The 27,574-nt window shown below is 38.5% G+C and overlaps 1 protein-coding gene across 3 annotated transcripts in view; it reads left to right on the top strand.

Annotated features, from left to right (window-relative positions):
* Window positions 1–27,574, top strand: part of man1a2 (mannosidase, alpha, class 1A, member 2) — a 207,278-nt gene that overhangs the window by 33,645 nt on the left and 146,059 nt on the right. For all 3 annotated transcript variants that reach the window (XM_051959126.1, XM_051959128.1, XM_051959127.1), the window contains exon 3: window positions 11,038–11,299. In XM_051959126.1, coding sequence (XP_051815086.1) covers window positions 11,038–11,299 — 262 coding nt within the window. The remainder of the gene's footprint in view (window positions 1–11,037; window positions 11,300–27,574) is intronic.

The following is a 27,574-nucleotide window of genomic DNA, read 5'->3' as shown; positions in this document are numbered from 1 at the left end:
TAATGTGTACATGGAAAATGGAACAAATGGAACCCCATACCATAATGGGATCTCTACTGTGTTTCATTGTGGGTGCAAACATCTAGCATCAAAACGTTTTCCAGCTTTACAGCAGACATAAACACGACGATGCTGCCAGAGAGTTCAAACTTGGATTCATCTGTCCAGAGTACCTTCTTCTAGTCATTTACAGTCCATTGTTCGTGGCGAATTTTAGGTCTTTTTGGATGTTTACAAGCCTCATTAATGGCTTTTTAGCAGCTGTTCTTGCCTTTAAGACTTTTTCCTTCAGTCGTCAGCTGATGGTCATTCTGGAGACTTTCTCCGGTTGCCACCCAGAAGCACTAATCTCTGCCTGAAGATCAGCAGTGATCTACCTTCTGTCTCTAGTACTTCAGCTCTTGAGGTGCCTGACATCTGCTTCAGCTAGCTTTTGTTTTCGGCCTCTTCTTTGGTGCATTATGTAGAAACTAGTCTCTGCAATTGAGTCCGAGTCATACTGGACCACACAGTGAGAACACTTTATGTCTCAAAGACCATCCAGCATCATGAAGAGCTTTAATTCTCACTCCGTCTTTCTCAGGGAGTTCCCTACACCTCACCATGTTGAACAAGAGTGAGGGATATCAAACTGAATTCACACATTTATACCCAAATTTGAGCCAGAAGTCAGAAATTATCAACCACTGAAGCTAATTTCTCCATTCAGGAATGCAAGCAAATGACTGTAATTTGAGCATCTCAGTTAAAAAATAATAATATGCTTTGCTGTTTCTTTCTGCTTTTTTGGAAAATGGTAAATTAGAAAATTCATGGTTAAGAACAATAATTATATTTTAGCGTTAAAGATGTCATTTTGATTAAAGAGCTTGTTCACACTGACGGATTAACCACTACAGGAACACAAAAGAATGTTTTGAGCGCTGTACATGGAACTGAATCAGCAATCAATAAAGCGTCTGCTTAAACCCCGTGTTTTCTTTTGCTTCTTAACATCCATCCTTCCATTATTTATACATCTTAAGCCTCATTACGGGGCTGGAGTCTATCCCAGCTGACTGAGGGTGAAGGCAGGAGGCACCTGGACAGGTAACAGTCTGTCTCAGGGCTACATACAGAGACAAATAAGTTGCATTCACACCTACGGGCAATTTAGAATCATCAATTAACCTCAGCATGTTTTTGGACTGTGGGAGGAAGCCGGAGAACCTGCAAACTCCATGCAGAAAGATCCCAGGAAGGCCGGAATGCAAACTGGGTATCTTCTAGCTGCAAGGCGATGGTGCTAACCACCATCCTTTGCTTCTTAACAGTCAATCCAATATCAGCAGCATCTAAATATCACATTTAAATGCATGTGTCTGGAGGCAGTACATTCACATGCATGCACACAAACCACAGCACGCTACAACACACCGCCGCCGTCAGAAACGCTTGAATCGAGGATGCACACCTGCATGAACACATCACACTCACGCACGATATGAGGAATGAAACGTTCCCACAAATGCATCCACTCGCTCTGCGTGCACAGCAGCTGCCATCTCTGTCGGAAGGCAAAATATGTTTTCTATCAATTAAAGTCAGACGCGCTGTTTTGCCACATGAATATTTATGAGTCGTTTCCAGGGCGATGTTGCGTAACTCGGAGGCTGTTTATTTTGGTCGCTGTTGGCCTCGCGTCAAGTATCATGATAGAATTATAAAATGGATGCACATTGTGTTGTGTGAAGGGTAATTAGTATAAAAAGCCCGTCTCTGTCCTGCCGCTGTCTCACTGCTTTATCTCATGGCTGTCTTTCACATTCTGCCTCCTCTTTGTTGTTCTTTTTCTATCTTCTACATGTTTTTTTTTACACACACACACACACACACACACACACACACACACACACACACACACACACACACACACACACACACACACACACACACACAGTGATAAACGGATCTGGCATTACATTGTATGCGTTTTGCTCTGTGCAAGTTTAGAGAAAGTGGAGCTCTAATTGAACCTGAAGAGGGTAAGTACTTCATAGAAAATACATGGTTGATGCATGCTGATCACACATAACCTTCTGCCCCTGCAATCTTCTCTTTTATGCTTATTTTTCCTCTCCTTTTCTAGCTTTTGACTGCCTCCAAACCTCTCCCTGCTTTACTTTTAGCCCTTTTAACTCAATTATGCTCTCATTTCTGCAATCACAAACAGCCATTATCAGTGCAGAGATACATGCACACAGCCTTTGCAGATTTATACACTCTCGCTTTCCCCAAGTTGATGTTTTGCCACTTATTTGTCAGAAACCGCCGCTTTGCCGCCCTTTAGACCTCCTCAAATGAAATCATTACCTGTCAGTTTCATTATACATCTTTCAACCGGTGTGTAATTGCCAGTAATTTACCAAATAATCAGACCAATTGGATGTCGTTTTAAGATAATCGGCGTCAGCCAGTTATCGTCTCGGCATCAGCTGATTAATGGGGGTTATGTCAGGTCAGTCCGCACCACCTACCACAGGTAACGGGTGATTTTCCAGAGTGTTGAGACACGTGCCGGTGCTAGAAACAGATGGCCATTTATTCCAAATATCACTAAAAACTAAACGTGACAGACTGAGCAGGAGAGAGAAGCAGAATGTGGATTTCAGTGTTTTGGACTCATGTTTGAGCGAGATCAAACTGCACAAAAAGGAAATATAAGAAATAAAAAGGACCCACTGTCATACGATACGTAGCTGAAACATCTTCCTACTCGTCTTTCTTCCTGTTCCAGCCATTTTTAAAACTTTAGTTTCATCCAAATGGTAGTCTGACCGCAACCTTGAGCATCTACAGCAGTAAGTTAATGCAGCAGTGATAATAAAAAAATATATAGATATAATAGTACAATAGTAAAGCAATCGGAGGGAACATTGCTCTCCATAATGCATAAATAAATAAATATGGATTTTGCTGCTAAAACTTGCAGACTTTTGCTTTACTAAGATTTTAAATGCAGGACTTGGATTTAACCACGTGCTTTGTTTTCTATACCACTATGGTTCCACATTTTTCTCCATAAAGTGTGCCGCTTAACGCTCACAGCTAGCATTAAATCAGTTTCCATTTCATTCTGCCTGAATTTAACAGATTAAACCATTGAAATGAAATATTCAACTTTCAACTATACCCCAAATCTGCAGCCGGGGTTTCCTCGAGGCAGAACGCTACGTTGGAAGACCTGAGAGGGCAAGTTTAGTATATAGAAAGTCTGAAATTAGCAGGGAATTTTACAGAACAGCTCCTTGCACAGATCAAGCAGTTGTCATGATTGAAAATTCGGTGATGTAGAGGAAGATGTAGTGTTACTTTGTGAGCTAAGAACACTTGCAAACTTAAGATTTTAATTACAGGACTTTGAATTAACCGCATGTGTTTTGTTTTCTATTTCACTATAGTTCTCTATATTAAATTTATTTCAGTATAGCATGACACTGAATGGTCACAGCTAGCATTCAGTTAGAGTTTGTACTTTGCCTGAATTTAACAGATAAACAGATGAAATGAAAACGTTCAACTTTCAGCTATACCCCAAATCTGCAGCCAGGTGTTCCTCAAGACAGAATCCATCGCTAACGGCTAAGTTTGCAGACCTGAGAGGGCAAGTTTAGTATATATAAAGTCATATATAAAGTCTGAAATTAGCAAGGGGTTTTACAGAACGGTCCTTGAATAGGGCAAGAAAATGTCACATTTGAAAATTAGTTGATGTAGAGTAAGATTTAGTGTTACTTTATCAGCTAAAAACATTTCCAGTGGCGTTTAAACTACTTTTTTAAATGCAGGTCTTTAATTTAACCACATTTGTTTTGGTTTCTATGCCACTATGGTTCTCTATACTGCATTTTTTCAATATAGCATGACGCTAAATGCTAACAGCTAGCATGTAGTCACAGTTTGAGTTTTACTTTGCTTGAATTTAACAAATGAATCAATCCAGTCATGCTGGGTGGAAATGAACATTCTGATGCTATTCCAGTAGCCGTTGCTAACAGCTAAGCTTGTGCACCTTAGACAGCATGTTTGCTCTTTATTAAATCTAAAATCAGCAAGGAATTTTGCAGAAAAAGATGCTTGAATAGAGCAAACAATTGTCACAATTCCAAATAAAACAGTGTACAGAGATTTAGTGTTAAAATATGAGCTATGGTGAATGTAAAACCTGCATACATGTTAGCGTGTTAGCAGCAGAAAGTAACAGATGCTCAACATTTCAAATCAGCAATTCTGTTTTCATACATTGTTCTTAATAAATCGATTTGTGTCTGAAAACACCCAACAACGGCATGTTATAGGCATTATATAACTGCATTTGGACACGCTGCTCTCTAAATATTACCATCGAACGCTAGCGAGTGTTTGGAAAATGTGCTTTTACTCAGGTTATGGGAGTGATACCAGGAAGACAGAATAGATTCATAGCGTCATCTTTTATACGCGGTGGCTGATATGCATAAAGGCTGAAGGCGGCGGGTTTGTTGAGTCACGTCGGCTGTTCTTTCCAGCGGCCTCGCGGCTCTGGATGCCTGCTCTCTTTGTGAAGTTGGCTCAGGTTGTAGCACTTACTCTTATCAAGCAGGTATACAATAAAGACATCTGCTCTAATGCAGGCTGACTCACACCCTGCTCTGCTTCTACATCTTTCCTTTTTTCTTCTTTTTTTTCCCCCCGCTGGTCAGCAGTAATTTTAGTGACAAACTTTGAACTGGGGGTGAAAAAATACATAAATCCTGGTTGTACACGGGTGGGGGGAAAAAAAGAAGCATAAAAAAAAGTCTTCACCGGCTGAGAGCTGGATGCTTAAATCAATAACACCTAGTGAGCACAAACAGGTCTGCAAACACCACACTTGGTCATGTGAACTCCCAAAATGCAGTCTTCTTTTAGTCTTGCATCACCACAATTCACATTTAGTAGGTGTTTATTTCGATGTACATGCAGAAAACATGGCCGATTATTTAAAAAATCCACATTTTTTAGTAGGATTATGTTGCATTGTAACTCCTATTAACCTTCGTTGCTGTTCTTTCAGACGAGGACAAAGATTCTCACAGCTTTGTGCGATTGTTTTTATCGTAGAATGGCAGCTATTGTAGGCTAAAACCTTTCTTTCATTCTCTGAGCCGTGGATTTGTGCTTATAGTACAACTACTGTAAGACATGCTGCCTCTCTCTCTCTCTCTCTCTCTCTCTCTCTCTCTCTCTCTCTCTCTCTCTCTCTCTCTCTCTCTCTCAGGGTCGTGTTTCAATGATAGATAGATGCACAAGGACACACACATATCGCCAGAGATGATGTGAGTGGTTTAACTCTGGGGATCCTTGCAGCTGAGTCCACACCGATCCCAGCAGGTCGTCATTTCCTCCCACATTTTCTGCCTTTATCACGCGGAAGGTCATTAATAAACATGCACACGTGTTGGCGCCAAGAAAACGCACGGTTGTTTTCCAGATTCCTCATTTTCTGTACCCCAAGGCTCACGTCTTATGCAGGTTTGTGGATGCATGGCGGAGTTTGTGGTGGATATTTCACAGTAAAGGTAATTTTGGCGCTGCCTGCTAATGCAGCACGGCGGGGACCGAGTCAAGCGTCAAGGGAAATGCGTCTTCAGTTTGTCTTTCAGTTTCCTTCTTCCCTTGTCAATTCCGATCACCTTCATGTTTGGTAATGTGGTGCTGTTTCCTGCAAGATATCAAACACACAGAGGAGCAAAAATGACTCGGGTTGATGCGTTTAAAGTCCAAATTATAATTTAAAATGTGGAATCAGAATCAGCTTTAATGGCCAAGTATGTACGCAACAGAGAAGGAGTTTGGCTTCAGCTGTTGGTGTCACCCGAGGAATAAGAACAGAGAATAATAAAATAACAAAAAGAAGAGAAAATAAAAATTAAATGATAGTAAAAACAAGAAAAGCACTCAGAGCACCGTACTCCTCCAAGGCTGTTCATTCCCCCATATGGCATTGTCTGAAATACAGCATTTATTTATTAGTTATTGATGATCAGAACTCACAGCAACATGGAACGTGTCCGTTTAATACAGATGTACCCACAAACAAAATGAGCTTATGCTGAGCACAGGCGTGTGTTATGCATGTGTATGTTATGTACGGATACCAAATCACATGACATAAATATGTAGCGGTTGGTGGGACTCGGAAACACCCCCACAGTTAAATCAGTTGTTCCTTGTATCATGTCTGATGGATAAGTCCTGATAAGTCCTCAGTGGTGGATTTATAGTAGGATCACAATCATGTGATCGTCAGCAGGCAGCTGATGTAGTGGTCGCTTGTTGTCATGGTTACATTGACACCGTGCTGCTATCTCACAATGATAAAGAAATCTTTAACCAATCCGTGAATCCAGACTATAAGCCGAATCACTGCCAAAATTTACTGAGGTGGTCCTTGTGTCATTTCTGACCTTCCCTGAAAATTTGATCCAAATACATTAGTTCGTTTTTGAGTAATGTTGTGCACAGACGGAATAACAGACAAACATGCGACAGCCATCACATACCTCTGTCACTTTCCTTGGCAGAATATATATATATATATATATATATATATATGTATATGTATATGTATATGTACACACCCCCTGTCAAAAGTTTTAGGACACTGTCTCATTCAAATAAAGTAGAACCTGTCCTACAACTTTTGACAGGGGATGTATTTCATCACATGGATGTGATCAGGACAGGACTCTGATCATACATGTAAAGTTTCAGGCAGTTTGGAGCATGTTCAGGGCATTTACACAGCATTTGAAATTTCATGTCGAAGGAGCAAAATTCCAGAGGCCGCCACAGACATGCCCTTTGACTTTGGAAAAAGATTTTAATAACTTTGGATCATTAAGGCCTCCTGTATGTACTGGCCCAATTTGAGGTGAATTGGAGTTTCCCCCTAGGAGGAATTCGCTCTAGAAAAAAAAGAAAAATGGGCAAAATCTGACATTCAACGCATAATAGCTCACTTCCTGTTGGGTTTGTAATGTGGCTGTCACTGACTTTTTTGTTCAGCCTGATGTGCTGCATATGTGTACCAAATTTGGTAGATACACCCCCTGTCAAAAGTTGTAGGACAGGTTCTACTTTATGTGAATGAGACAGTGTCCTAAAACTTTTGACTGTGTGTGTGTGTGTGTGTGTGTACAGAAATTTACACATATAGAAATGAATATATAATGCACAGTAGTGCAAAATAATACTTGCTAGCTTGAGAATATGTTGCAAAAAGCGGAGAATATTGTTCACAGTGACAAAATAATGTACACATACTTCGGTATACAGTTGTCGCTCGCCATATCACCGTTCACTTTCCATGGTCTCACTGTATTGCAGATTTTTAAATTGTATATATTATTAAAGAATATTAAATTTAAATAAAATGCACAGTGTACAGCAGATCTGATCACTGCACATGGTGTTGCTCTGTGGCGTTTGTAAAAAAATAGAATTTATTTCAAGCCCTGCGATGTCGATCAAATGTTCTGTCCCTTCTAAGGCTTCTGGCAGCATCAGGAGGGTTTATAAAGCCTGATATAACATATATATATAAATAATTGAATGAATATAAAATCGCTACTTAGATTGTCGTCTGTCGCGGAGGGTTCTGGAACCTGATCTAAACGATAGATGAGGGACCTCTGTATTATATTTTCTACAGGTGTGGAGGAATGGTTCAGCCGTTTATTAGGGTGATGGCTGTGGGGAAGAAGCTGTTCTTGCAGGAGAACAGTTTATGTCCAGGATGAGTGGGGTCTCTGATGATGTTCCCTGGTTCATTTCCACGTCCTTCCTCCTATGCTCCACACATCTCCTCGATATTACGAATACACAGGTTACAACCCGTGAATGTAACAACGGCCAGCTAAATCTACAGTATTCCCAGCTGAAGCACAAAGATGTGTCCTGTACTTTACTTGACAGACACGGGATGATGTTTGCTAATCAGACGCCTCCTGCCCTGTAGTGACGTGCCGCTCGTCCGTCTTCATTCATCAGTCGTCGGCTGTAATTGTAACAGCAAATCGAGATGCAATTTTACAGCTTTTCCTGCTTAAACGACCGCTGGTTAATGGTGTGGCATCGTCGTCCCGCTGTCGCCTCTTGCGTCGGCACCCCGCTATGTTTGTTTTTCATTACTGACCTGCGTCCTCGTGGGGTGGGGTTGTGTCAACACCCTGGGGCTTCGTCGCCATGTGGAACCGCAGATGATGTTTCTTTGTCATTCTGGCACCCTCATTGTGTTCCTCTACATCTGTCCTATTTCCTGAAGCTGATGTAACTGCAGGCTGGCTGGGGTTGGGAGGTTAACGTCTCCCGCGAGAGACCGACGGGGTTTTTGTTTTTGTCCCGTAATGATCTGGATTAGAGATGGGTCAGTTATTCGTCTGGTTTCCTGCTGCTGCTTGTTGCTGAGGCCGCTCACCCTCGACGAATCTAACAGGAATACAATATCGATTTAGTAAATAAAAGCATAAAAAGGGGCATAGGTGCAGAAAACATGCAAAATATGTTGTTTGTTTTCATCCCCAGCTACCTCCTAAAGGGTGAGAGTATGTTTTTAATTTTTAATCGGTGTCTAAAAGAAAACCCTAAGGCACTTTCTTCTCCAAACACAGAGACTCAAGTAGTTAGTACTGTGAAAGCCAAAATGTAGTGCCTTCATCTGCACTAAAACACACTGGACTAATCTAAATATGTAAATAAGAACATGCAATCTGCCCACACGTGGACACAACTGCCCTTTAGTTTAAAATCCACCTCATTATTTACGACGTGACTTTTTTCCTAATTAGGGCCCGAGCACTGACATTGCATGGAACCCTACTGGAATGCAAGGAATTATTTTCAACCTAAAACAATCACATATTGGAGGCCTACACATGCTCAAAAACCCATGGAAATTTACACACACAGCAGAAGTGGTAAAAAATGTGACATTTTATGTTGTCCCCTGAAAACATTTGTACCATCTATTACAGTCAGGATGTTTCACTTATATCTAGGATATTTGGTAGGGATATGTAGCACATCAGGGTGAACATAAAAGTCTCTTGAAGTCTTACCCTAAACCCAACAGGGAGTTGGCCATTTTGCTTTAACCGTGAGATTTTTTTTGTTATTTTTGCTCACTTTCAGGAGTCGTTTGCTCATAGGGGGTAACTCCAAGAGACCTCAAATTTGGCCTTAACGATAAAAAGTTAACAAAATTTTTCATCACAGTCTAAGGATGTGGCCATGGCTACCCCCTGAACTTTGATGCTTCGCCATTAAACAGGAAGTGCTGTCTAACTTCCCTGAACATGCTCCAATCTATCTCAAACTTGACATTTTTGATCACAATCCTGCCCTGATCACATCCGTGTGCCAATATCCATTCATAGTCATAGCACCACCTGGTGACAACAGGAAATCATGTTTTACACTTTGATGTACTATTGTTAACCGGTTGGCCATATTGACCTCGAATGTGGTGACATAAGTCTGAAGATGTTGATGATTAGAGTTAGGATTAGGGTTAATCCTGACCTTAACTTTAACCCTAGGGCCCTACCCACCCATAGCCCCTACAAGCTCCCCTAACCCTAAACCCAACAGGAAGTCCGCTATTTTGCTTTAACTGTGAGATTTTTTAATAATAATGATGGTTACATTTATATAGCGCTTTTCAAGACACCCCAGCGCTTTACAATGAATCCATTATTCATTCGCTCACACATTCTCATTCTGGTGGTGGTAAGCTACATTTGTAGCCACAGCTGCCCTGGGGCAGACTGACGGAAGCGTGGCTGCCAATCCACGCCTACGGGCCCCTCCGACCACCATCAGCATTCACACGCATTCATACACCAGTGTGAGAGCACTGGAGGCAAGGTGGGTTAAGTGTCTTGCCCAAGGACACAACAGCACATGCCTAGGCGAGAGCGGGAATCAAACCACTGACCCTTCGATCACTGGATGACCCGTTCTACCACCTGAGCCACAGCCGCCATATTTCTTCTTCTTCAATCATTTTCAGGGGTTATTTACTGATAGAGGGTAACTCCAAGAGACCTCACATTTGCCCAGTATATGTAACAGGACTTGGTAATGAAAAGTCATCAGAATCTTGCACAAAAATCAAAAGGCATGGCCATGGCAGCCCCCTGATCTTTGATGTTTCACCATGAAACAGGAAGTGCCATCTAAATACCCTCTAAATGCTCTAATCTCCCTCAAACTTGACATGTTTGATCACACCCATAGTCCAATATCCATTCAAAATCATAGCACCACCTGCTGGCAACAGGAAATGACATGTTGTATGCTTTGATGTACTATTATTCCCCAGATCACCATGTTAACCTCAGATGTGGTGATATAAGTCTTAAGACATTGATGATTATTTTTGGGGAATAATGTGAGTTTTTGTGGTTCCGTGGCGGCACTACGATGTCTCGCTGTAATTACTGCAGTGTTTATATCTCAGATGATCCAATGTGGCCAAATTTCATGTGCTGGACAAGAGTCCGGATCTGAAGACCTCCACACTCCAAGACTGAGTCATAGTCATAGCGCCACCTATTGATAAGAGGAAGTTATTGGCATTATAATTGCATGTTCTGTGGCTAAAAACTTCGTGATATAGTCACTGATGTTGGTCAGTTATGTCTCAAATTCCTTGAAATTTCTGTCACACCTTGACGTCCTGACTTGCGTAGGTGTTCGAGGACCTGTTCAACGCTGTTTGCAGCTTTAATTTTTGTTTTTTTTATAGTTTGTTCTTTATAGTGTCTTATCATTGTTGCACAGCTTTGACAAACAGTCGGTCTGCATTTCTCTGCACATACTGTATGAACAATTAAAAACTCCTTCTTTGGGGTGGAAACATCTCCATGTGTGCACCCCTGGGAGATGAGCAACCGCTTTGGGGGGGGTTAATGGGGATCTGAACACGGCATAAAGAATTAAAACTTACCAACTTATTTCTTTTTCCTCCTGCAGGGAGGAGGAGGAAAGCCTGCGAGACAAGATCCGTGCAGACCACGAGCGAGCGCTGCAGGAGGCGAAGGAGAAGCTGCGAAAGTCACGTGAGGAACTGCAAGCTGAGATCCAGACGGAGAAGAATAAAGTGATGGAGGACCTGAAAAAGAAGGACCCGGGGCCCAAACCGTTGCCACCCGTCCCCATGCCCAAGGTGGTGGGAGTCAGCGACGGAGAGCCACCGGAGCCCGACGTCAAGGAGAAACGAGACAAGATCAGAGAGGTAAGATGACCTTTAATCAGATATATATATATATATATATATATATATAGGCTTATTTTAACAAAGGTAGGTTTGGTCTCATTTGTGAGTGGTACACTGGTTTCTCTTGGTTTCACTCACAGCTGTAGAGACAGCATTTATAACCTTTTAGGCAATTTTTTGCAATAAAAAGGATAAATTTAGGAGGACATAATGCTGTAATCAAAGCGTATTACACTAAAAATAGGCTAACCATCTGTGGCATCATCCTCTTTTTTTTGATTTTCCTCCCTCTGCGGCTGATTTGAACTCACTCTGCTGGACAGAAAACTGCTATTAGAGACAAGAAATCAACTCATTTTCATATAGAGAGCAAAGGACACGTACAGTTTCACAGCAATTCAATTGTCAGAACTGTAGCAAAAGCTGCAGCTGCTTCTTCATCTCAGTTTGTTTTAAGGTACAAAATTAGCATTTGAGGAGGCCAATAATCTGTATTTGAAATTAAGAAAACGTTTTCCAACAACGTCAGTATAAAACGTGATTTAAATACCTGAAACTGAAAGTTTATTCGCTGAAATATGAAACTAGCAGTGAAACTAGTAGCAAAAAGCTGCTGCTACTTCTTAATATTAATTTACTTGATGGATTTGACCAATTTGAGTTTGGAAATTTAAAAGAAACTAAAAGCAGTACGAATAATTTGAAAAAAAGGCTGAATATCGCATCAGAAATAATCAGTTTATTGATCCCTCAATGCAGAAATTTACATGTTAGAGCTGCTGGATACAGATGAGACCTGAAAGAAGCAGCACAAAAATAAAAAATATAATACTACAGGGAGTCCTCGACTTATGTCGGAATCTGGTACTAATTTTCTTATGATGTAACTCGATTTCCGCCCTAAGCTGGAACTCATACTGTGACGTATGTGACGTACGACTGACAAATATAAACAAAGCCGTTTTCCTCGTATCGCATCGTGACGACGTATTCGTCCGCTCCGCTCGCCTACTAGTTCCCAAGCAAAATTTGTTTTAATGTCGCAGACGCCGTATGTTGGAATGATGGAACAAGACTTTCTTAATAAATTTATGGGAGATGGCGACATAACCACAAAACGCTGTAAGTCGAGGACGTTGTAAACCGAAGACCGGCTGAATAATAAGGACTAAATTCATATGAATAAATGCATTTACATAGCATGTACTGTTATGGTCAGTATTGAATTTACCGTCTAATATTTAACAAGTGGTACTCCTCAGTGATACTTTGACAAACACCCCCTAAATCATCTCCTCCCTGTAAATCCCGTGAAGACCATCTCTCAGGGTGAAAAGTCATAGTCGTGTGGTGCAATTTAAATCCCAGCATGCATCAGTGTTTACTGTACGTCTGAATACGTCGCCGCTGCCCGCTGCCTGTCTCAGCGCCAGCTTCCATCGAAGGCGACAGCGAGCCAGACGGACGGTACATGTGCAGCATGCAGATCTGGTAGTTGCTCTCTTTAGACGCTAAGCCAAGCCCCGGTATCTCCCTCTCCCTCCTTTCTGCCTCCTCCCTGCATAATTACCTCGTATCGTCGCTCCTGAAGCGCCACTCGGAGTCAGAACACTGGGAGCTGGCCCATTCACTCCAAAACCTGCTTTTGTCTCTAAATGCCCCTTTTGTTCCTGTCATAATTACCATTCAGACAGAATGCCACACACTCCTCGATGGGCGAGGAAGCAGCAGCTGTATGGATGACGGCGCAGCACACTTCACACTTTTCTTTTTATTCCTGATTACCTTGTGATGCCAAGGAGACAATCGTGACTGTGCGACTGTAGCTCCGTTTGTTTCTCAGATGCTTGGCTCAAGTTTCGATGTTGTAAAGTCGAATCCCAGAAGCTGTTTCCATCTTCCTGTCCTTGTTTATGTGTCATGTAGACAGTAAGGAATAATTTAACCAGCCTGTTGTTGCTGCATTACTCTACATCATTTCATTTATTTATCAGGACAGTGTACAATGACATTAAGCTCAAGAGCAAAGATGTTTGTACCAGACTGTAGCTTTTCAAGCTAATTTCCATCTTGCAATCCCATCCTCTGTCTAGTGAAGGTTTTTCTGAATAGTTTTTAACGATATTGTGGTTTGATTCAAAGCAGAGCTGAAAAAAAATTACACTGCAATATATTGTTTTTCTGTAATATACAGTACATTGCATTACGAAAAAATAATTAGAAAAAAACAATAGTTAGAAAAGAGTGAAGGAGGTGACACATAAATATGTAAAAAAAATGATGGAGCACTTTGAAAATAATGCAAATGTCTGTAAAAAGTAAATAAAGGCAAATGTTGGTAAAATAATGACTTGTCTGTAAAACAGCAAAATTTGACATATCTTTTTCCTGAAATATACAGTATATTGCATTATAAAAAATACAAATCAATTACACTGGAAAGGAAAATTGGGCAACAAAAGTGTCATAAAAATACAGTAAAAAATGACGGGACACTTGAAAGTCCAAACTGTAAAAAAATAAAAAGTGAAAATAATTTTAAAGATCTGTAAAATAATAATTTTTTAGCTGATTTAAACAGTTTTTCTGCGATATGAAGTATATTGCATTATACAAAAAAATTCAAATAACTCACACTGTAAAAGAAAATATATAAAAAATAAGATTTAAAAGAAAAGGAAAATATCTGTAAAATAATTATTTTTTAGCTGTTTTAAACTGTGGTGAAAAAAATAAAAAAATAAGTTGGAGTGACAGAAAAAATGTTTTTAAAAAAACATGCAAAACTTTAAGGTTCAAAAATTGTAAAAGGTAAAATAAACGGAAATAATTTATCTGTAAAATAGCTGATTTTAACATACTGCAGTGTGCAGTTTATTAGTATATTGCGTAAAAAAATCTAGTAACTTACACTGTAAAACAAATCTGTATAAACATAGGTAAAAATCTTCCAGCGAGCGTGTCACAAACGTATGTTATAACAGATTAATGTTTAAAAACTGTAAAATATCTTTTAAAAAAAAAAGATAAAAATTTGACGGCAAGGTTGCCACAAATGTATGTAAAAAATATTATGGAGTATTGTTTAAAAATGACTTACCTGTAAAATAACTATGATTTAACTGGATTAACCACTGTTTTTCTGCAATATATGGTAGATTACATTATAAAAAGTACAAAAACTTACATCGCAAGTCTGACAGCAGAAGTACCACAAAAAATGATCTTGACTTTAACCTTTACAGTTTGTTTGTTCTTTTTGTTTTTATTTCTTTCTAACAATCAACATGTACATTCACTGCAATTGCAATCCCTAAAGTACTATTTAATCAAATTATTTTCCATTTTTTGTCCTTAGGAGACACAATTTTTCTTCCAAACAACAGCAACTATATATAAAATGACTAATATTTTTTGCTCATTTAAGTACTGTAAAAACAAATACTGCCATATTTTGTTTTCCAGAGAGATTTCCTTCCTGGTATCGGCTCATAGGGGAGCGATTAAAACGTAAATGATGTCATTTTCTTCTGTGCATCTACATTTCCTCCTTAATGATAATTTAAACCAAAACACGTCATTTGAAATTTCTTGTAAAGCACATTATACCGGACAAAGACTAATGACATTTGGCACTAAAATGCAGATTTGAGATTATTTTTTATTAAATTACACTTGATTAATGTGATTTGCTTCATTAGACAATCATGACAAATGACACTTGTCTTTAATTAATGACATTATTTCCCTGCACCTTTCTATAGCAGCGACATCATTAGCATCAGGATCTGTAAATGAGATAACTGCTGGTTGCTGATTATGCTAACTCTCTCGTCTACAGTTCAGAGCTCCGTCAGTCCGGCCGATGCTGCAGCAATCAGGGGAATTGTTCACATCCAGCCGGCTCGTTTTCGCTGCTCTTTTGGCCAATCATGCAACCCGCCGCCTTTGTTGCTCCAGAAATAGAAATGAACTCGCTTTTATGCCTCGGAAATGCATATTTTATTGACTGTACGGAGCACAGAAAGCCTGGTTTTCAGCGGCTCGGAGCTCTTTGGCCGCTCTGCTAATTATGCCACGCAGACATTAGCGGCCATTAAACCCACGACTGGAGATGGAAAGAGCTGTGAGGCGATAAAGGAAAGGAATGAATGCTACTATTGACTGGTGCGGTGCTTTTCACCTGTCGCATCCTGAGGCTGCGCTGGCCCAGAACTGCTGGAATAAACTGGCTGCTGCGGTTAATGGGCCGCCGCTCAAAAGTACAGCTCATTTTTGGTAGTAAAAGAATTATTTATTAATAACACTGGAAAAAGCACTCCGAGAATTCATAGAGTGCATAATAGGGCTGTCAGGGAAGTGTTCTGAAAGCGTGATGGTACTTGTATTTTTTATTTTCATAGTTCTGTGGAAATACTAGATAATAATAACAACATGTGGAACTTGTCTGCTGCAGCTTATAGGGGGGAAAAAGCACAAAAAGAGTAATAATATGTTGTGTTAAGAGTCGGATTATCTGGGACCAGTTGTACACAAAAAAATCCACAATTTTATTCACTGTGGGCTTGTTTTTCACTGCAATATAGTGTCATTCACCTCCATAGACACAGCAAAACCATGGAAGTAGAGAGAACTCAGACATATATCTTGAGTTTTTGTGTCATTTGGGGCAATTAAATCATTTGTTTTTGAGAAATTTGGGCCAAATCTTTTATTATTGGTTCTTAAAAATGGAAAACAGTGGACATTTTTTGAAAGACTGTGGTATTATGTCTCCATAAAGTTCCTTTAAGTGTTTATATACATGGATGGATCCATATTTCTACTAAAATAGTCTTTGGTCGATATTTCACCAACTTTTGAGGCTCTACCATCAGTAGAATCTGATGTATGGAAAGTTTGATCAGACAAGGTTCCAGTTTTTCATCATTTTGACCCACAACAACGCCAATATTGATCTTTTTGGACAGTTTTTGTGTCATTTAGACTAACCTGGAGTTATTTGTGCCATTTTAGGCATGTAAGTAATTTCTTTTTGAGTAATTTGGGTCAAATCTTTGATTATTGGTCCTTAAAAATGGAAAAAAAGTGGCAATTTTTGGATTGACTGTGGTATTATGTCCCTGCAGTGCACATACAAATCCATTGTAGCAACACAGCTGCAGAAGAGAATCCACTCAAAACAGTAGAGAAGTATGGATCTAGATAAAATATAAATAGAATAGAATGTAAAATAACTTAAATGGACCATTTTCAACTCTTCAGCCATCCTAATCTCATGGATTCTTTGCTGGAAAGTTATGCAGGCATCCTTGAATTATTGATGCTTTTAGGAGTTTTGCCATTTCTATGACATTTTTGGAATTTTCCACCTTAAAATGCACCATAGAAACACAACTATAGAAGAGATTGCACAGAAAACAGTTGAGGATTAGCTTCCAAAAAGGAACTAGATGAAATGTAAAGAGAGTGTAAAATAAAAATGGACCATTTTCAGCCCTTCAGCCGTTGTAATCTCATGCACTCTTTGCAGTAAAGTTCTCTAGGCGTCCTTGAGCGGACAGCCGATTACTGGTAATTACAACGCGTATCGACTTGAAAAGAGGAATGTGTCGGATCCCATTCTCGCGGCCTGCTTTGGCTCGTTGGGAGGCGGTGCCACGGAAGCGACGGCCGGCTTGGCTTGCCGGTTGCTCAGCTGCGACTGTGGAGTGAAAAGCAAACGATTCCAGATTTGTGGCTTGGCGTCGGAGGGGGAGCGAGAGAGGTTCCCTACAGGGCCGTCGACCGAGGCTGTGAAGCCCAGATAAATCGATGGCCAGAGCAGTCCTCTTTAAGTGCAATCCAGACGTATCGGCCCATAAAGGTTTCCGATGGAGACGTAGAATTGCTGCAGAGAAAGCAATGCCTTCCCCCTCCTCCATCTTTTGTGCTCGACTCCCTCCCCCTCCCCTGTCAGGCTTCCTTGCCGGCAAACGAAGCCCTAGCGGTGTTTGGCAGCTGGACTCGAATGTTCACTGCACACCAGGTTAATACTGTACATGTTTGTAGCCTCCGGGCTTCGGTTTTCATCATCCTGAGGCACTCCATCTCTCTCTAGTTCCCCCCACTCGCTCTAGCTTTTTCCTGCCATTGCTGTAATTAACCATTTCTCTCCTTTCAATTACCATCCTTGTTTTCCAGCTCGATATCTCTTCTGTACCGTTAAATCCCGCCATCATTCAGACTACTCCTCGAAGGAATCTCCCCACCGTCCAGCTGCCACGAGGCTCATGAAATCATCTCTATTCATAAAGATTTCTGTATTGATTCGAGCCGAACGATGAGAATTTCTCATCGGCAGACAGCACAGTGTGTTATTTGAGTTTAACAGAAGAGGTAGGACATAAATACAAACAATAAGCTTTAAAAAAAAAGTGGAGTATGAGCAGTGATATGAGGAAAAATACTCATGTTTTGATACAATATGTTGCATTATTACAGCTGCAAAGAACTCAATGCAAACATATAAGAAATACCTTTTGAAAAATGCAAAAAATATACATAACTACAAGCTTAGATTGTCTAAATTCCTCTAGATGGAAATAAGAATATTGCACAGGTCAGATATGAGAAAAAAAAACTACAACTTTCTTTAAACACCTGAGGCAAAATGGTTGGAAAGTTTGTAGTTGCATTTAAATAAAATCCAATATTGCCAACAACAGAAATTAGTTTTAAAGAAGCCTTTTTTTGGGCACATGTTGGGCAGCCATGTTAAATTGTGTAGCGTTTGTCTTGAAGCAAGCCTTTTCTAGCATGTGGTGTTGATTTGACAGTTGACAAGCCGTCCCTTCAGTAGAAAAATAAATCTATACAGGGGGTCCTCGACTTACATTGGACTTAAGCTGATTTTCGCTGTAAGTCGGAACTCCGGAGAAAATGTAAACAAAGCCGTTACGTGCATCACGATATTGATCAGTTATTCGGAAAAGTGATGAATATCAGCGACTGTCATGCATGTATGAGTTGGCTTTTCTTTTCATCGAAGCCCTGCCGTCAGAAGAGTCTGATTTGCACTTGGGAGCCATAATGAAGGACTAAAAGTTAGTGAATGAAGCACAATCCAAGGTGGCGTACAACCGGAGAATGGAAACAAAGCCGTCTTATAGCGCAACGTGACGATGTATTCATCTGCTCTGCTCGCCATCTAGTTCCATGTAACCAGTTCTGACGTAATGGCGAAACGCTGTAGGTCGAGGACATCGTAAACCGAGGACCTCCTGTATAATATACACGGTTCCATATATCAGCATAGAAGTGGGCGATGTAATGAAAAAATACAAAAAAAAGTAAATATGACAGAAGACCAGAGAAAAGCTTTGCTAAGTGCAGCGCTAAATGTCTTTTCCTACATTTGTTTTAGAGAAAACTAATTATTAACCATAGGAAACACCTTTATTTGAATATTATGCAGTATAAAACACTGCGATTTATATTCTCATGTCTTCTGACTGCTACTTTGACATGATTAAAATGAAACGCAAATACATGAGTAGGTGTTTGGTTTAGACACAAAGTAGAATTCACCGTCAGCCCTGTGTTGGTGATAATGCAGAAATATTTGGTAATTTCCAAACCAGATTATTCAACAACACTTTGTCACACATAAAAACAACTGATATCATCAGAAAGGTGAAATTCTGCAATTTATGTTGTGTGGTGTATCATGAAACGACAGGGACTTTTGAGTTATTTAAAAGAGAAAATGGGCGAAGAAATAAATATTGATCGTACTTTAATGGTCGTTTAATGCGTCTTTATGATGGGATTACATCACTTAATGAGATAAATGAAAAAGAAGATCATTACCAAGCCATGGATTCGCTCTTTCTTGTGATTCTGCCACATATTTTTGCAATGAAGAGTTCAAACATTAATAATGGAGCTTTATGTAGACTGTAACTATAATTCAGTTTGAATAGAAATTCAAAAACACTGAATTGGACAAGAAACTAGACTTGCTAGAAATACCAATTTGTGTGTTTTTACTTGATATACACTTTACAGGACTGGAATAAATAGTTGTTATGCTTTTCAGCTGAGAAGAAATTAAGTAAATCTTGATGCAAATTGCATCTGTCTGGCTTTGAGGGTTATACTGATCTAATGAAACATGCAAATAACGCTTTACACTTTTAATTTCTCATTTAAAACATAATATCTGATAATGTGTAACTGTCAAGTCCTTGAATTTTTGAATATCTGTACCTTTTCAAACTTAATTTTGAGACACAAAGTCTTGTACCCATGGAGTTAAACTTTGTTGTTAGCGAAACTACACACTTGCGAGTTTTCCTATTCAACAAAAAAGCAAATATACCAACAGTTTGTTTTTTTTAATATCATTATCAATACTTATTTCTAATTCTCTATTCATTTTAATAAGTATTACTAGGTAAAGGAGTCTAGCTTCATTCAAGAAAACTACTCTTAAATCGAGTTTTGTCTGAACTCCGTATGGACAGAAAAAAGTCGATTGAAATCATAAGTTGTCCACAAGACAAAGACTTATTTAGCTAATTTTTTTTGCTAAAGTCAGCCAGGTTTTAGAGAACACAGGCTTCTTCTTCTAAATATAATTCTGAGTATTTGCACTAACCTTTAGGACGGTGAGTCATTGCTTGTAATTACATTTAAATAAAATCCAATGTTACTAATAAAACTACAAAGTCAGTCAGTTTTAAAAGTTTTGGTGTGTCACTTTAAATACAAACTCCAACAAAAATAAATTATTTGAATTTGGCAGAATATCGAGGTGAACATTTTGGAATCCTACTGGAACAACTGGAGGTTTTCAGTTATTACCTGGAGTGTTACCACAATAAACCACATCACCGGTGACCAGAAGAGTTATTTCTGCTTTAGAGCAATATTTCTTTCTGCTTTCTTGACTGTCCAGAGATGGATGTGTATTCCCCGAAGAGATATGGAGCAAAAGTTATGAGAGAACGAGCGAAACCGAGAAAGATTCCTCAAACACACTGCCACAAAGTTGTTGTACTTTTAGTAAAACTGACGTGATCATGTGTTCTGCAGTCTTTTGAAACTCATTTTTTGCTCAAACTAAATTAATTATAGAAAACTTGCATGTAGATATGTAATTTCGACCCTTTTGCTCCTGTAGATTTTCTCTTGATCCATGTATAACCCTGATTTGTTTGGTTTACCTTATGAAACCCTATCTTTCTCCAACCCCTTCCCTAAATCTAAAGTTGCCTCAAAAGAAGTGATCCTCTTTCCTTCCCCATCTCTTCTCATAGTGTTTCCTTTCAGAGGCTTTCTCAGTTACTTCACCAGTCTAGGGTTACTAGAATATTCTGTTGCAGCTCGTGTCTGACTTTAGCGACGTTTCATGCGATCCAACGCAACAAGACGATAACCCTTAAATAAAAACCATGAATTTCAGTCAACAGTAAAGCAGTCACAGTAATAATGCGCATCAACTCTAGTACCCGTCCTCATCTCGAGTGCTGCGTTTCTACTCCATTAGCGGGTGGGTTATTTTTGCTCACACGTTTAACAGTAATGAGGAGCTGTAATGTGGTCGCCTCTTCAGCATCAATGCCTCCAATAAGACGTGTGAATGTGACGCGAGCCTTCTTTCTATTAAACATTCTCAAGCGCTGAAATATTAAAGGGCTGGGCCCCTTTTTCCAGCAAATTAATGAAAGTGTCAGAGTTTTTAAGCTCAAAATCCTACGGAGATGGTTTATTCTAGCGTCACTGGTTTTAACTCCTCGGTGCTCATGTTAATATCACAGCACAGTGGTTGTATTTATATTCTGTATGTTGAGTTTCTGTGGTTTATTGCAGTTATAAAATCAATAGTTGTGAAAAAAGTTAGCAGCTATAGAAAGTAAATAAACATGGTAGACTAGGACTGGTTTGTAAAGCTGGGTGGCAAGAATACCTATAACTGCCTTCAATCAGAAACAGAACTAAAACCAGCTTTACTGGGAATTTGGCTGTATTAAAATACAGTGTATGTGAGCACAGAGAGCAGGAGAGAAGCTAACAGATGTACAGGACTGACAATGGCTGTGTTTAGGTTGTATTTAAGCACAATAGACAACATGAAAACACCCTCCTGTTGTCTTCATTTACAGGACCCAAATGTCTGAAAAAAAAAAATCCCAGAATTCAGCAAAAAAATAATAATAAAAAATTCCCCAATTTTTGAAAATTTGCAAAACCTTCAGGAAGACAATTAAAAGCTTCCCTTAAAAAATTATATTTTAAATAATCCCCAAATTTGGCAAGACAGTTTTTGGAAATATTTTAAAAAAATGAGTAAAAATCTTCCAGAAAATCCCAAAAATATCTAAAGTGATTACATATATGTCAGTAAAACCTCTAATATTTTCTTTAACCCCTTAAACTTCAGTGTACCGCCGGCGGTACACCTACTAATTTGCATAGGATTTTCAAGAATGTCTGACGGCTGCAAACACGATTATACAAACACTATACGCCGATGGAAAGCTTAGATTCTCATGAATCCGCCGGTATAAACCACTTTCAGATGTGATTACCACAGCGGGTGAGAAAAACACATTTGTCCAACAGAAACGAATATTCATCCATCCGTTCTCTATACACGGCTTCAACGTACACAGCGCGACTCACATTTCCGGGTTCATTATTACACACAGATGAAAATATTCCACAAAAAACGGCCATAATCCAACCTTTTACATCCAGACGACACAAGCCAGTAAACTATTTTGTCCAAAACATGTCCTGAAGTCGGTATAAAATCCCCGAATCGGTCGTTTTTAAGGAAATGCACCTCGCGATGCGCGTCCAATATTCCCTGTATTTTTCGTCATTTTTTAATTTAAAAATAGAATATTAGCGATTTTTTTTGTACTGAAAACGGCTGGAATTGACTGCAGCTTAAAGGGTTAAGAACATTCACAACAAAATCAACCAAAATCCAGCAAATTTGCTGGATTTTAGTTGATTTTGTTGTGAATATTCTTCAAGAAACATTTTTTTCCCCCCAAATAATGTTCAAAAATTCCCCAAAAATGCTGAACATTTTCACACTGAAAATATTTTTTGTCCACATTTTCAAACTTTGAAACGGGTCAGTTTGATTAGAAGTCTTACTGGTTTGTAAAGCTTGCCGTTTATCTCACTGATGCAGGACTAGAGGAATCTCAGTAGTAACTATCTTTATATTTTTACCTGAACTTCAACGTTATAAAACATGCCAAAGAAAAATAAAAAGCTTTGTCACCATGTGGGATCTTTTAGATGAAACGTTGTGATTATTCTCAGCTAAAACACGTTGGCGTTGTTTGGTTTGATCCCACAGTGTGTGCGCAGTAAGTAAAGTTTAATCATACACCACAGTATATAATATTAAATCATGGTTAGAACTGATGCTGGGACGTCTCGTGGAAGTGTTTAGCTTTCTTTTACTGAAGCAGTCCTTTATGGGGTGTCAGGCAGAGAGCTTCTTTAACCACAGGACATAATGAGCCTCACCAATTAGAGCTCAGGTGATGGAGGGAGGCCGACATTGAAGCCGACGTCGGACAAGTTAGACTAGAACAGCTCTGTCCACAGATCTGCTTCTTTTCCAGCCTCTAGTGCAACAGAAAAGGCCAGACGAAGCCAAGGAAACCTAAACTGGCACTGCTTTTTCTATTCTGTTTGCTAAGAAAGGCCTCCTGTGTAAGCGTGAACTAATAGGATGACCAGCTTTTACCATTTTAACTGTGGGAGACGGACAACGGAAAGAAGGAAAGGGCATCATAGATCACGCTGCAGAAATGGCAGAAAACATTTTGCTTTCATTAACTTGGCTGTCTGACATTTATGAATCTGCTGAATTGGCTAAAGAGCAAAGTAGGAGACTGGATTTCCATCCTCCTCACCAGCCCCAGGGGATTGTTGGGCTTCTTTCTATGATAATATATGTGCTTGGCTTTGCAATGGAAAGGGCCTTAAAATCAATTAAAATTAAAGAATCAATTAGAATTTATTTATGCAGCACTTTTCATACATATGAAATGCTTTACAGATGAAGTAAATAAAAATGCAACAGAAAATTTCAAGCAATATCCTCAACATGTTAAAAACAAGACTAAAAAAACCACGGGCTGATAAACTGGGAGAATGTTATCAGAAGTAATGTTTCCATATGCAATGAAACTAATAAAAAAAAGAATATAAACAGAGATTAAAAGATTTGAAAAATGTAACAATGAATCAAATACAGTAGCATAGAGATTTAAAAATATTTTAAAAATATTTTAAAAATTAAAATGTACAATATACTTTAAAATAAAAAATAGCAAATTAAATATAATAAAATAACATAAATTAGGTTAGCAGTTAAAAAATAAAATTAATATTAAGCCTTTATGACTAAGTATAAATATAAATGATCAAACAAGCAAAGCATAAATAGAATTTGAGTAGAGATTTGAAAAGTTAAAAAAAGTACAAAGTATGAAATATATAAAAAATTACAATTTATTGTAAAATAAAATTCAAAAATTAAATAAAAAATAAGACTATCAAAATAAAATAAGGCAAAAAAATAAAATGAAACATAGTACAATTAAAATACAATACATACAATAAAATACAAAAAATAAAGCCAAATAAGATGTAAAATAAAATAAAAATACATTGCACTATAAAATACAAAATAACTAAGTAAATATTAAATACAATAAACATGACACCAAAACTAAAATGAAATAAAATAAAATTTAATTTAAAATAAAAAATAAAATAAACTAAAATAAGAGATAAAATGCATTAAAAAACATAAAATAGAAATGTAAAATAAAAAATATTTAGGCATAGGTCAAGGGCAAAATATTAATCAGATTTCATGAAAACACAAAAAAAATACAGTAAAAAACAATACAGTTAATCGACTAAATATGTAAATAAATAGAGGAATCAAAAAAATTCTACTAAGACTAATAAATAAAATGTATCCAATCAATCATAACCTCCACTATAAAGGTAGATCTTGAGTTTGATGACGTTGAGTTTGTTCTGTGTAAATAAAATTAATTTAAAATGAGTCCTCAGCACTTCTCTTGACAGAACTCAAAGAACTCTGCATGAGCAATCAGAAACGGTGAAACCAGAGTCGGCCTCTGGAGGCGGCTGTAATCACAAACACAACACTTCCACCTCGCTGCCTCACAGTTTAACCTTCCTCTCGGCTGTCGTTTGGAGTGTTTTATTGTGTCGCAGTCGCAGCTACTTCTTGGTTCTGTGAACGGTAATAACAACTTTTTAAACTTTGGGGGATAGAAATGGTAGTGAAAGAATATTAAACCTGCAACACGTCGTCATAGCTCACATTATGTCTTTGTTCTGAAATATTAAAGTTTTCTGCAAATTAGTTTAAATTTCACAGCATTGACAGATTTTTAATAACTTTTGACAAGAATTTAATCATTTCATCTTCATTTTCAGCCGTTTTTGACATGTGCATGCTTTTGCGTGTACTTTGTGTCATTTTAGACACATTTTTATGCATTTTGCTTTAAAGTTGTAGTCATTTTGGAGTAATAAGATTTTAACAGATCTGATTGTCTGTTTTGTGTTTATTTCAATAACTGACCAACTTTTCAGGTGAAACTGTTGAAGTAGAACGGTAGTTTTCTGCTGAACCTCTCTACAGAATGTGTAATCTGCTGGATAATATACATATTTAATGCATTGTGCTTTACGGCGGCGGTTCACATTTGTCAGCGTTTTGTGATGGTGCCAGTCGGACTCATCATGCCAGATTTAAATCAATGATTGAGCGAACAGATCGAGGATGGAGGCCATCAGCTAAGTGCTCGTTGTGGTGCAGTGTGCTTACTGCGGAGTGTTCATGGACCTCAGTGCACTCTGCAGACACACTGCTCCTGTTTCTAACCAGAACACATGAGTTCAGTTATTTTTTAATAGGAACACACTCCACTTTATTAAATAAAGTGTTGTATTTATGGATGAATGCTGTGATTCTGCAGAAAGATGTTCATCTGGGGAGCTTATTTAACGTTCAACGTCACTTTCTGTGCTCCAGCGTGAGCAGAAATCGCTGGAATGTGAATGTTTGGTTCAGTCTGAGGCGCTTTGTAGTCACAGCAAACAGAGCGGCTCAGAGATGTTACAATCACTCTCTGCACCTTTAAACCTGAGCAGCTCCGTGACTCAGCAGTTACCATGCCAGGAGCTTTCTCCCACAGCAAATTTACAGGGAAAAAAAAAGCAATGATTCAGAAACACTCTGAACCCAAACTGCTCGATGTCATCTGCTGAAAATGATGAAGGGATTAAGAGTACAGTGCAAGAAAATGTGAAGTTATTGATGAATGAAATCTAAATGATCATTAATGAATTAAGGAAAAGTAGAGATTTAAAAGATTTGTCATAAAAAACATGTGTTTTGACTAAAGATAATTTCCTTCCTGTTAAGATTCCCCTGTGATGTACTTGCAGATGTTATCATCATTAAATCTATTTATAGTAAGTTAAATGTTGTTTTCTTCATCTGTGTTTTTGTTTAATGTCAACTTCCTGTCCATTGGTTAAACTGGTATTGCATCAGAAAGACCAAATTTAACTCGTTTTTGACAAGATTTCAGTCATTTTGGGTGAATTTTGTCCAGATTTTTCATTAGTTTGGACACATTTTAAAGCATTTCGGACAAGTTTTAGTCATTTTGCGCTAATTAGTGTAATTTTTGACAAGATTTGAGTTATTTTGAGCTAATTTTGGACACATTTAGAGTCATTTGATAATAATGTTTATGCATTTTGGACACCTTTGTGTAATTTGAACTCATTTCTGACATTTTGGGTATTTTTGGACAAGTTTTTAGTCTTCAGAGTAATTTTGTACGGATTTTGCATTAGTTTGGACACATTTGAAATCATTGTGGACAAGTTTTAGTCATTTTGAACTAATTTTGAATACTTTTCCGCAGATTTTGCAATATTTTGAGTCACTTTGGACTAATTTTGAGTCGTTTTTGACAAGATTTGAATCATTTTTGGCAAATTTTTTGTGCTTTTCTACAGTTTTTGCATTATCTTTGATGCATTTTCAGTCATTTTCGACACATTGTTTAGCATTTTGGACAAGATTTGTGTCATTTTGGACAAATTTTGTAAAGATTTAGTGTTATTTTGGATGCATTTTGTGTCATTTTAGACTCATTTTTAAGCATTGTGGACAAATTTTAGTCATTTTGGACTAATTTGTGTAAATCTTGACAAGATATGTGTCATTTTGGGAAAGTTTTAGTAATTGTGGACTAATTTTGAGTCATTTTGTTCAAGTTTTACATGATTCCGAACTCATTTTTAGTCATTTTAAACTAATTTTGAAGCATTTCAGTTTGTCATTTTAGATTAACCTTTAGATTTTAACAAGTCTGGCTGTCTATTTTGTCAGCCCCGTTGTGCCTTTGATTAAGGCTCTGTAACCTTTCTGAACATCCTAACACGTAGACATAAGTGAAATAACAATTAAAATTACCGTATCAATAAAGAATTTACTAAAACGGCTTTGTGGACCTGCTTGTTGTCAGAGCTGACGTCAGGATGAGAGCGGTTATTGTGATCCCTCCATCTCTGGAGCTCTTGGCCTCAGAGCCCATTTAAAGGCAGCCTATCTGGACTCTTTTACCGCCTCAATTTCATGGAGAATTTATTGCCACCCTGCGCTTAAGTGCCATGAATGTATTTACTGCGAGGAGCGATTCAAATGTCACAGCCTGGCCACCCTCGTGCATCTTCTGTAAGGCCTGCCGCTGAGCTCCGGATAGGAAGAGCTTCCGTCCACGGAGCTGGAAGGAGATGAGAGAGATGAGGGCGGACGGACGGCGGCGTTAAATCAGTCAAACTGACTCTGGAGGTCAGTCAGCAGCTCATAACTCCAGCTCCACTCCCAAAAAGCCTCCCAGAGCTCGTCATTGTGATCTGCAGGGAGCTAAGCTGATCTTTTTTTCTCTCCTTCAAATAATTGCAAAAGTGACGACCTTTGGTTGGAGCAGCTGGTTAGAAAAAGGGATTTCTGAATGCTTCTGTGTGTAGTTGTGTTTTTGTGTTGGATGAGGGACCAGGGTGTCTGAGTGTCTGAATTTCAATCATTTGAGACAACTTCTGCGTTATTTTTGATGCGTTTTCAGTCATTTTAGACATTTTATTTTTAGCATTTTGAATAAGTTTGGTTACTTTGGAGTAATTTAGGGGCATCTTGACAACATTTGTGTCATT

Source organism: Acanthochromis polyacanthus, chromosome 14 (genome assembly GCF_021347895.1).
Source record: "Acanthochromis polyacanthus isolate Apoly-LR-REF ecotype Palm Island chromosome 14, KAUST_Apoly_ChrSc, whole genome shotgun sequence".
In the NCBI taxonomy this organism is placed as follows: domain Eukaryota; kingdom Metazoa; phylum Chordata; class Actinopteri; family Pomacentridae; genus Acanthochromis; species Acanthochromis polyacanthus.
The sequence above is the reverse complement of the archived record's forward strand: the minus strand, read 5'-3'. Positions and strand labels throughout refer to the sequence as shown.